Source organism: Populus trichocarpa, chromosome 15, assembly GCF_000002775.5.
Source record: "Populus trichocarpa isolate Nisqually-1 chromosome 15, P.trichocarpa_v4.1, whole genome shotgun sequence".
Lineage (NCBI taxonomy): Eukaryota > Viridiplantae > Streptophyta > Magnoliopsida > Malpighiales > Salicaceae > Populus > Populus trichocarpa.
In genome coordinates this window covers 14,451,842-14,463,575 of record NC_037299.2, presented here as the reverse complement: position 1 = coordinate 14,463,575, position 11,734 = coordinate 14,451,842, and the positions used below count along the sequence as shown (strand labels likewise).

Here is an 11,734-nt window from a genome sequence, read left to right as displayed (position 1 = left end):
AAGTGTAGAACAAATCATACACAAAGACACATACTTGTTTAAAATAGGTTAAACTAATCCTCTGTTATCATTTCCGTCTATACTTTATCAAGACCTGTCTTTGTATGATTGGAGGTTAGTTACTTGGATTGCCAAATATCCTCCTCTTTTTGTCAGCTTGTAGCCCCTTCAGGAAGCAAGGTATTATAGGGTTACTTCATTTATCATCAACCATTATAAACTGTTCAATTCAGCCCCAAAACAATGAATCTCAGCTTGGATGAGGCAGCGAGAGAAAGGGTTTGTCAATCGGGTCATTGTTCGAACAGGGCAAGGAAATGTCGTGTACACAATTTCAAGAGTCATCTTTGAAGTGAGAAACGATGGCCCAAGAACTGAAGAAAAGAATCTACTAATATATATATATATATATATAGACACACGCACGCGCGTCCATTTATAATCTATCACTGTCAAAAAACCAGGAACATTACAAAATGGCAAATGAATTTGAGTACAGCGGGATACAAGACAGAACAGATTAATAGCAATAATCAACTATTGTGCTAACCCCATTTATTCTCAGTTTGAACTGAATGGGAGACAGACTAAAGGGGTTGCTAAACAATCTAAATACATCAAAGAATGGAGGAGATAACAAACCAACTGGAGATAAATCCAAAACACATCCACACACAAAGAGAAAACAACTACTACGTGTCTTGGCGTTCAGTTGAAGAAATCCCAAGGGAACTTGGGCTGATGATGAGCTGGATTATTGGTGGCTGGGGTGGATGTAGATGTTGAGGGAACCGGCACTAGTGCCGGCGTGCAATCGAATGTTTCCCATTGCGTGGTTACGACAACCGCTCCTGATGCTGAATGTCTTGGCGGCTGCTCTTGTTGGTGGATCGGTAAATTATCGAAAGAGTGCCGTGGTTGTTCTTCTTCAATTGGTATTAGTGAGTGTCCATTGGTATACCTTGGTTGCCGCTCTTGAATTGGGGCTAGTTTTTGTCCATTTGAATGTTTGTGGTGTTGCTGCTGCGTTGGAGCATGGTTTCCGTTGCTATTAGGCATGGGATTCTTAATCTGTTCTCCATTTTCATTAGCCATGGAATTCTTGATCTTCAACATATCAAGAGTCTCAACATACCTTTGCACTCTTTTAACCTTCATTAAAACATCAGGAAAGTAATAAGTTCAGCACCGTGAAAAATAAATAAATATGTTTTATGCAGTAATCAATTACTGAATTCAAAATCAAAGCTAATTACCTGCATTTTCCTTTGTAATTTGACATCACCATCGACCATAATTCCATCTAGTTTCAGCAATTGATTCATCAATAACTCAATCAAATTAAGCACAGTTTTCTCTGCTACTTTACCCCCTCTGGTAATTACTGATTCAAGAGCTGAAACCTAAAACAATTTGCAGTCAAAAGATCAATATCCACTAAACAAGAACTGCAACATTCTACGATCAGGTTACACAAGGCCTAATTTCATAGAATACCTGGCCCGCTAGCCGGTCAACCTCGAAGCTGATTTCTGATATGGATTTTGAAGCCTTCTCCATCTTGGCATTCTTTCTCAACTCAAGAAACCTTTTCTCCTGACTAATCGGGTCCTCAACTAGCACCATTTTCGACTTGTCCTTAACTCCAGAAATATCAAGAAATGCCTTTGAATCCCTCTCTTTATCTTTGTAAATCAGTTTCTGATCTTGGTGATGCAATCCTGTTGGCCCTGACAACATTTTCTTCAACTCCCCTGCATCCCAGGACAACCCAGACAAAAAAATTAAAAAAATCAAAACCATCATTCAATCATTCTCTCTAGCAACTGTAGACATCTAAATTTTGAACAGCAACTACTGTTACAAAACCTAAACTCCCATCTGGATTGTTACAGAAACAATAAAGAACAAAAATTAAGAACTTTTTAAACAAGTCAAAAAGAGAAGAGAAAAGAACTTACCGAATGTAGCTTGTGAGCTAATATTGATTTCATGATGGGTTGACCCATATTTAACTTTGACTCTAATTGTCGGTGGAGGGATAGAGGTCCGATCAGAATCCGGGCTTCTCTTCTGGACTAACATTCCTCCTGGTCTAACCTCCCACTCACCTCCAGCACCACCACCGGCTGAACCACCATTCATCTGTGACAGCCCTGTTGTTTTAGCAGTCTTCATTCTCATCATTTTTCTTTATTCTTTTTGTACACCTTACAAGAAATTATTAAACTTTGAGACAAAGAGACTAATTAGATCTCTGAAAAGAGTGAACCCTGACAACGTTTGCTAGAAACCAAAGCAACCCAAGTGAGACAAAGGTTGTTAGACCTTGTTTCAGAAAGCTGTAAACCCAGCATTACACGAGGTCAATCCTAACAGCCACGCGTAGACTTGTAAAAACACTAACTAGGCTTGCATATATCTCCTACTCTAATGGCGTCTCTCAAAAGAAAAAACAAGAAAGAGAGAAGAATCTTAAACAATTCTTGCAACTCAAGAAAAAATCAAGAATCTAAAACCACAACCTTGAAATCAAGAAACCTATAGCTAAATTCAACCCCTGGCCAGATCTCTCTTCAACAAAAATGGAACCATATACAACTCAAAGATTTTCAAGAAACACTGAACCAACAATCTTGAAAGAAACCAATGAAAAATGAAGGAAGAGAAGAGTCAAATTTCTAGGAAATGGGATTCTTTCCTTCTTTCTTTCTCTCTAGAGATTTCAAGGAAGGAGGAAAAAAAATGAAAATAATGTAGAAATTTGTTAAAAAAATGAGTGGACAGCTAGCTAAGCTGTTGCTGTGACCAGAGAAGGCGTATTTATATATAGAGAGAAAGATTCTAATTAAATATTAATCTATGTATTATTGATGATTATTAAACTATATTATAAAACTATAAAAAGCCGCCAGAACTTACTGTATAAAGGTAAAAAAAACTTGGATGCTATTTCCTCTTACCAAATTTCAAGAAAAAAATATAGATGAATTATTATTTTTAATTTGAATTTAAAGAATGTTAATTACAAGAGAAATTAATTTTCTAAATGTAAATGTATGTATTAATTGAAATATATGATGACTCCTTTTATGAATTTATTAAAAAGATTAAATTTGATGCACCAAAATAGTACAGGACACTAAATATTTAAATTAATTAAGGGAAATATTAGTATTATAAAAAAAATCATATTATTATTTAAAAAAAAAAGAGAGAAAATAAGGGGTAATGTTAAGAAACATGTTGGTCTAGGTAAAGATTTGATGGGATTTTTCCCATCGAAGCACACGTGTGACTTCTAGTGGCATTTAGGGGAATTTATTGTAACCCCAATCATTGTCTTGTCAATTGCTGTAAGAAAGAGACTGGACACGTGGCAGTTACTTGTGGGATATGTCTTTGCTGTCTCCGTGTCTGGTAGTGAGTTTAGCTTTAAAACCGGTGACGTTTCACCGCTGCTTAATTCACAGGTGTGGCAGTTACAGAGAGGGAAGATTAGGATTTAAGAGTAATTAATTATGGATTAATTAGTGATACCATTAGCAATAGTTACGGGTTTATGAAATAACAACAAATTTAGTTGAACGGTTTCTGTCTGTTAAATGGTTGTAACTACAAAAATACTATTACAATAATTAACCTCGTAATTCTGTTGGTCTATCATTAATGGTTTGGAATTTTTTTTTCCAAAGATATAAAATTAATTTTATCCAATTAATTTATCTTTAAATTAACTTCAAGAACTTGTTTTAAATTTATTTAATCTTAAGAGATTGTCTCGGTGATTAAGAAAGTTTCCTCCATTTTTTTTTTATTTTAAAGTTAAATTTATCCGGAAGCACTATTTTGGAAATATTGTACTCTTAAATTGTCCAGGAAAAAGACTTATTTTAATTAATTGTGTATTTGATATTGTAGTGCAAGGTAATTTTTATTTAAAATTATATTTTTTTATATTTTTTTATATTTTTTACATCAACATATTAAAACTATCAAAAATACTAAAAAAATATCAATTTAATATTTTATCAAGTGAAATATACTTTTATAATTACAAACTTTAAACATCCATTATGAATGTCAAAATGTAGCTTAATGGTTTAAACTCTAAACATGCATCAAGCACGGTATAAATGTTCATTACTTAAAAAGGTAGTTGAGAATAATTACCTTTAAATATTTGTATGATAATTAAGTTATTGTTGATAATGAATCTTTTGGGGTCCATATATGGTCCGCTTATTGATGGTTTTTTTTATTGTAAAAGAATCTATAATATCATTCATTCACTCATCCATCCATCCAGCAAAGGAGAAGACTTTGATGAAATAAATTCATTGCACACCACACCTTTTATTTATATGATTCAATTTAGAAATCCACCCTATCCAAATCTCAGGTAACCCATTCCATTGATTAACTCAAGTTATAATTTGTTTTTTTTTTTGTTTAAAAAAAACTTAAAATATTATTTTAGTAAATTTCAAGTAAATTTTAAGGCTAAGTAATATAAAACACATTCAGCGAGTTTGATCATATAAAACACAACCATACATAAATAAACTAATAAAATTATCACAAAATTCGTAAAAATCGGCTCAAAATAGTAGAATAAAAGTTTTTTTTAAGGCATTTAAAAAGGACTATAAAGTACAAACCTGGACCATGTACCCTCCTCCGTAGAAACCAAGGCTAAAGAACGGTCGCTTACGTCACACTCCAGTAAATCCCACGTGGCAATCATCGGAACCATCAAACACCGTACCAAAAATCTAGGTTACTCTACACACTTTTTTAATTTTTTTACTTTACTCCCTCTTGTACCTACCTGCCACCGACAGTTTCACACGAGCGAGTCACACGGTCGTGATGTACACGTGTCGATCTCTGAGCCGCTTAAAAAGTCATCCCACGTGGGATTTGTGTGACGGGTTTATATTTGGTGCGTACGTGGTTTGATTTAGACAATGTAACCTACTGGTGTCAGCAACTCTGCATAACAAAAGAAGGGATAGAAGGACGGTTTGAGTATTATACTTTATATTTATTGGATTTGTCTTAATTTGGACCTATAATTATTATTTATCCACTTGATTTAGACTGGATGTTAATTTTTTTAATGGAAAATTAATTTATTTTATAAATTTAAAGATTTTTAGACCATTTTTCTATGTTAAGATTATTATACTTTTCTCTAGTTATGGATTAAATAGGTTATTCATATGTATTTAAGAGATTTCTTTTTATATTCAAATCAATAAACTTATTTATCATTCCAATCATGACTTCGAGAATAATATGAAATATACATACTGAATTCATTAATTTCTTGAATCCAAACTATGAAATAATTTTTCAAAAAATTATTTTTTCTAAATATAGCAAGTCAACGTAAAAAACACGCCCATAAAATTACAAAATAAAAAAAAATCCCAATTAATGTATAAACTAATATAAAAACATCTTCGATGTCAATTGACCAAAAAAAAGAAAAAAAAAAGATAATGAACAATAATATATGTACCATTGTACATGCATGCAATGCATAGACTATAAAGTACGATTATTTTTTCTCGTATTTTATTTCCTTTTTGATGCGGTAGTTAGCTCCTCTTAACTAGCAATAATGGGATTATAAAATGTCTTATGTGCTATCTTTTCAATAACAAAAGCCTCTTTGATTAGTATAAAGGTGTAATGATTAAATTAGTGAGATTAATTAACATCATTGTGTAATTTTAGGGTTTCGAACAATTGGGTTATGAGGCATGCTTGATTAGGGACAGGATGCCGACCAATTGGCATATAAAAATAGGGTTATTGGGAAATGCTTTTGCTTGCTTGTGGTTTCATGGAATTTTCTGTGGGACTATATGGTCAAAATTAAGCAGCATGTGATAATGTAAAGGGGACACTTTTCTGTACTTTACACTACAAAAAATAAAAATGGTGACAAAATGTGGTTAGAAATATTACGTTCTGGCCAAATGATTTCAGCCAGTACTTCCCCTTTTCATTTAGGCAGCAAGACTTCCAGCCCCTTGTGTTGGAATCTCCAACAGAGGAGTTAGGAGGAACAATCAAAGCATATCCAATATTCTTTCTTCAATGCACCAAATTGGACTCGTCATATTTAAATGAGAATTTTGCTCGATTAATTAAAATTATTCTTTTACCAAATAATGTTATTTCAACTCTTTAAAACTCACATGGGTGATGCTAGTCTTTTAAAAATACTTTTCTAAAATGGGATTCTAAAATCTTGGTCGTTGGATTGGTTATGAAATTCATCTATAAAATATATTTATTAGGATGGTGGTTTTGATAACCTATTAATTTTGTGTAAAATATCTAGTCTAATTACTGTTGTAAATAAAAGTTTAACCAAAGAAAAAATCATAAAAAATGAGAAAATATAATATACAACGAGTCAAATTTTTATTAAGATTTTTATTTTAAATATCATTTTAAATTAAATGAGTTTGACAAATATATCAAATCTAAAACATTTAAACTTGACAATGAACCAAGTTCAGGGTATATGGACTTGGCTAAATGCCAAGTGCAAAACAATGTAGATTTAAAAAATATGTCAGATCCAAGGTGCATGGACATGACAATCACCAAGTCTAAAGTGTTTAAACTTGGCAGTCAACCAAGTTCAAAGTAACGCGGGTCTAATAAAAATATTAAACCCAAGATGCCTGGACTTAGCGAATAACCAAGTTTAAAGTGCGTAGACTTGACAGTCAACTAGGACTAAAGTAACGTGGATCTGACAAATATGTCAGAACCAAGATATTTGGACTTAATAGTTAGCCAAGTTTAAGATACGTGGACTTGACAGTCAGTCAAGTTCAAAGTAGCGTGGATCTAACAAATATGTCAAACTCAAGATACCTGGACTTGGTAATTAGTCAAGTCCAACGTACATGGACTTGACTGTCAACCAAGTCCAAGGTACTTGGACGTGGCAGTTAGCCAAGTCTAGAACAACATGAGTCTAACAAACATGTTAAACCCGAAGTACCTGGACTTGACGAACAGTCAAGTCCAACATGCCTAGACTTGGTGTCAGGCAAGTCCAAAGTAACATTGTCTGACAAGTTTGTCAGACTCAAAGTGCCTAGACTTGACGGATAACCCAGTTCAAAGTAACATGGGTCTAGTAAATATGCCAGATCTAAGATGCCTAAACTTGGCAGACAGCCAAATTCAAAGTGCATAGACTTTGCAGTTTGTCAAATCCAAAGTAACGTGGATCTGATACACATGTCAGACTCAAGGTGCCTGAACTTAGTGGACAGTCAAATCCAAGGTGCGACATTACCAATTCTAAGATTTTATACTTGATTCTAAACGATTATCTATAATATAAATATTAAAGACATGATAAACCGTCATATCTCTCCATCTAGAATAATTGTACACATTAAGGTAATGATTTCTCTATACTTATAAGTGTGTATAAGGTCTCTTAAGGAACCCTCATACATGTTGTCTCATTAATGATATGTACGAGTTTTTTTGCCTCCTATTAATGTCGTCGAGAGTAGAGGATTTTCTAGCTTTTTTTTTATGGAAACAACAAGGTTCAGAGGGTATAAACATCATCTGAACCATTCAGGTAAAAGATACACAAACTCTCATGTTTCTAAAACAAACATACAAAGACTTCATAGCATTAACAAATTTAAAACTCAAGAAAAAATATCTTTGTCCTTGAAATTTAAGGCTCTTTGAAGTTATTTATTGCTTCAAGTCATTTAACATCTTTCTCATAAAAATACTGACTTTATTATTGGAGGGTCTTTAAGTTCACTTGATTGAGATTGTTTTTTACAGGTATTCAAGACTTTCATAGTTAACATGGAGTTCTTTGGATTAAAAAGAAATTCAAGTACTTTATCATATTGATTAACCAACATCCCTTCTCAATGACATGTATAACACATCAAGGAGCATATATGTCATGTTATATATGAGAGGATTTAAATTCATTTTAGATATTTAATATATGATGATAAACACCGTCCCTCACTCAAAATCAATTAGTAGCATCTTTTCTTGCTAATAATCTTGATAAATTTCTTCTTTTTTTTCCTGATTATTCATCTTCATGCATTTCTTTTTTTATCTATTTGTGTTTTTATTGGATTTTTCATGTTTAATTCCTTATGGAAATTGTCATCAATATAAATTGTCATCGATATAAGTTTAAATATGATAAATCATGATTGCTTTCTCTCTCTGTTTTGTTTTTGGATTAATTCTAAACATCTGACATGTGAAGGAGTTGATATTTATTAAAATTATAAATTTCAAATTATATATAACTTAAAATATTTAAAAATTATTATCATATTTAACAAGTATTGATAGCATAGATAAATCAAATGTTAAACATTCGGGGGTAACATTCTCTTGAAGTGGCTGGTTAACGTTGTTGTCATTTGTATAATAAGTTATTTGATCTCGAGGACTTTAATGAACTAGCTAGATTCTTTGATTTTCTCCTTAAAACGACTGCTAAATACTTATTGGAAGATATCAATTTACCATCACCATAGATAGTTTATACAAACAGGGGGGCAAATTATGTGTTAACATGCAAATTAACCTCATTTTTACGCAATCAATTAGCTATAGGTAGTTTATTCAAAAGTTGAAATGATAATGATAAATAGGTGATATTTCGAGGTTTTTAAACTATAAATTTAATTTTAATTTCAACGAATACAAATTAAAAAAAAATTCTTATAAATTCAGATTGAAATACTTGTGACAAGAGAGGCAATTTATTTTTTTTGTACTTGCGTGTTGCTTATCTCTAATTAGTAATTACATTTCTTTTACAATTCATTTTATTTATAAAAGGAAAAATTAAATATTTTAATTTTTTTTCAACTTTTGGAATATTTTCAGATTAGTTTTCGCACACCATAACTAAATCATTCTTCAAATTATCAATTTCTTACTCTTTCTAAATAAACAACTAAAATATCAATTCATAATTGTTTCCCACAATCTTTTTAACTTTTCCATTTTTTGATCTTCTCTATCTACTAGAACACCATCCAATCCTTACTTAAAATACAAGATTTTGCTTTTTTTTTTAGCTTGGGAAGGACATTGAAAATTGTAGTACACCATATATATATGCTTGTTTTTTGTTTCTTACTTGTTTCATACATGTAGAATCACATGCACACAGCATCTCTAGCAAGCAACATACAAAGCATTGTCTTGGAAGTCAAAAAATCTGCCTACTTTGAAAATGGCTTCCCATTTGTCCATAGACATATATGTTCTGGTCCAGTCAGTGGATGCTGGGTCTACTTACACTGCCAAAATTTCAAAGTTTTTACGATCTCTTCTTGTTTCTTCTATCTTGCAATGCCAATATCATTTTCACACTACCATTTGATTATGAATGGACTAAATATATTAGTCAAAAAACCTCCATCAGAGGGTGGTAAGAGGTCCTTGTATTAGTTAGATGATTCATTAGCCAAATTTTAATTAATTTGGAAAACGAAAATCCAACCACCAATTTAAGAACGAAAGAAAGGGATGGCGAAATAAGGAGATATATAGTAAGAAATTTGAAGAAACTGATAGGTGAACTGACAGCCGAACCTCAAAACTCATGTAAAATATTGTACCATGAAATGTTATTGGCGACTTAATTTCTGATTAATTAAGCAATCTCCTGCATAGCTAGTTGCAATGCAAATGATTTAGATAGTTACTTGAATGCATACAAGACAATTAATTCTACTGGTTCGTCTTTCATTTCAATTATTTGAAAGCAATTTAAAGAAAACTTATTTAACTTGGGATAATAATATCAAGAGATTTCAAATTTTATGATATGGGTAAGTAGTGCTCTCTAGCTAGTTACTCAATGTGTTTTTTTTTAATTAATATAAGTGTCTGGGTCAGCTTGCGTGTACCTCGACTAATTCCACGAACCCTGAAGTTAACGACCATGTAAACTTCTAGTGGCTATCATATTAGCAACTACAGGGGGAGCAAACCTCTTAATCTCAAACTCTTATCACTAGACCACCTACTAGATTGTTGTTTTTTTTTTTATTATTATTAGCACAAATATTAATTTAATATTTTTTTTCTAGAAAAAAAATATTTTAAAAAGTAGATTGCAAAAACAATTGCACCCTTAAACACATCTAAAACAACATTTTTTTTATTTATCTTTAAATTATCTTATATATAACAACATATAAGACGATCTCAATGTAATGAAATTGATTTAAGAGTAAGGTTATTAAGGTTGGGCTAATGTCATCAAGGTAACTCAAGATTAAACTTAATCTTGTGTGTATATTAAAAAAAAAAACAAAGGAAAATTGATCCAAGAATATCTTGAATGATTAACGTTCAACGTATTTGCCTTGGTTTACCATTCAATCTTCAATGGTCATTGGAAATCCCCGTTGCCAACCTGTCATGGTTAAGAAATACATTAAAAGACATGATGAAAATATTCTTCCCCGCGGACAATGATTTGTCTTTTTTATTAGTCCCTCTTTTGTTTTTTTGTGTTTTTATAGACCCAAATTAATGAACAATTAAAACATATTTATTAAAAAAAAACAAGAGTCAAAGATGGAGAACTAAAATGAAAAAAACAATAAAAAAATATGATTTTTCTAAACTTGAGGCTAAACATACATTTTGATCTCTAACTTTTTAAATTATAAACTTGTTGTTCCTAACAATTTATAAAATTCAATTTTGATTTCAAACTTTAATTTTGTTATTTTTTTTATTCTTGGTTTGAGAGAGGAGAGAGAAAATGATCAGATTACGGTAATAAAAAAAAATCCCAATTAAAACCGATTCCGTCCATAAAAACTAGTGGTTTTAGTGTTAATGAGTTTTTTTTTATGAGAAAAGTTTATACAAGGTGATCCCTCTCCCCTCTTAAACTTATCTAAAATGATAAATTTGAATTTAAAAAGAATTTTTGTTTTTGATTGATTGTGAGTTTTGGAGCTAATGTTTTTGGTTGCTAGAAGCTTAGTGATCATATTTGTGTGTGTTTTGAGATGGCAATTTATATTTTGATGATAATTTAGTTTAGTGATCATATTCTAAAAATAATAAAATAATAAAATTATGGTGGTATCAAGTCATGTCGGATATGGCGTCATCATTGGAGGTGGGATCAGTTCCTCTACTTTCTACTCTAAATAGTTGGATTTGATGTCAGTGGGTTATCATTAGCTCTATCTGATCACCATACACGTGGCCCCCCATCTCATCACCATACCAATATATTCAACGAGCCTTTGGATCTGGAGACTTCTTCTTGGTCTTTTGACCCGATGAATTGATGAAACAAGCCATGTTCCAAGCTGGATGAACAGCTATGCCTCGTTTGGCTCCATCATTGACATTTGAAGCAAGTCAAGCCCACTAATAACGAAGACAGTCTTGGCATCACTACTACTAGTCATTTATTTATTCTGCTTTAGAACAATTTATTAGCAGTCGAGTATCATTCTTTCATAATGATGTCATTGCATTCAATAATTGAAGCATCATTCTTTGAGCACCACTTGGTAAAACTATTTGCAGATTCTGATTATTTTTTATTAAAAAAAAAAACTCAAGACTAATGTTGTAGAATTGCCACCACTTTGTTGTTGATATTGAAGGGAAACGAAATGCCAAATAGCTTTGCCTCTCATGAGCCCTGTAG

The 11,734-nt window shown here is 31.8% G+C and overlaps 1 protein-coding gene across 1 annotated transcript; it reads right to left on the bottom strand.

Moving 5' to 3' along the window:
* Window positions 1–450: 450 nt before the first annotated feature.
* Window positions 451–2,808, bottom strand: LOC7476779 (BAG family molecular chaperone regulator 1). The gene is made up of 4 exons (XM_002321838.4): window positions 1,962–2,808; window positions 1,498–1,754; window positions 1,257–1,403; window positions 451–1,152 (listed from the first exon to the last, which is right to left on the bottom strand). Exons 1-4 carry the CDS (start codon window positions 2,185–2,187, stop codon window positions 709–711), a joined length of 1,074 nt encoding a protein of 357 aa, XP_002321874.2. The 5' UTR covers window positions 2,188–2,808; the 3' UTR covers window positions 451–708.
* Window positions 2,809–11,734: the final 8,926 nt, after the last annotated feature.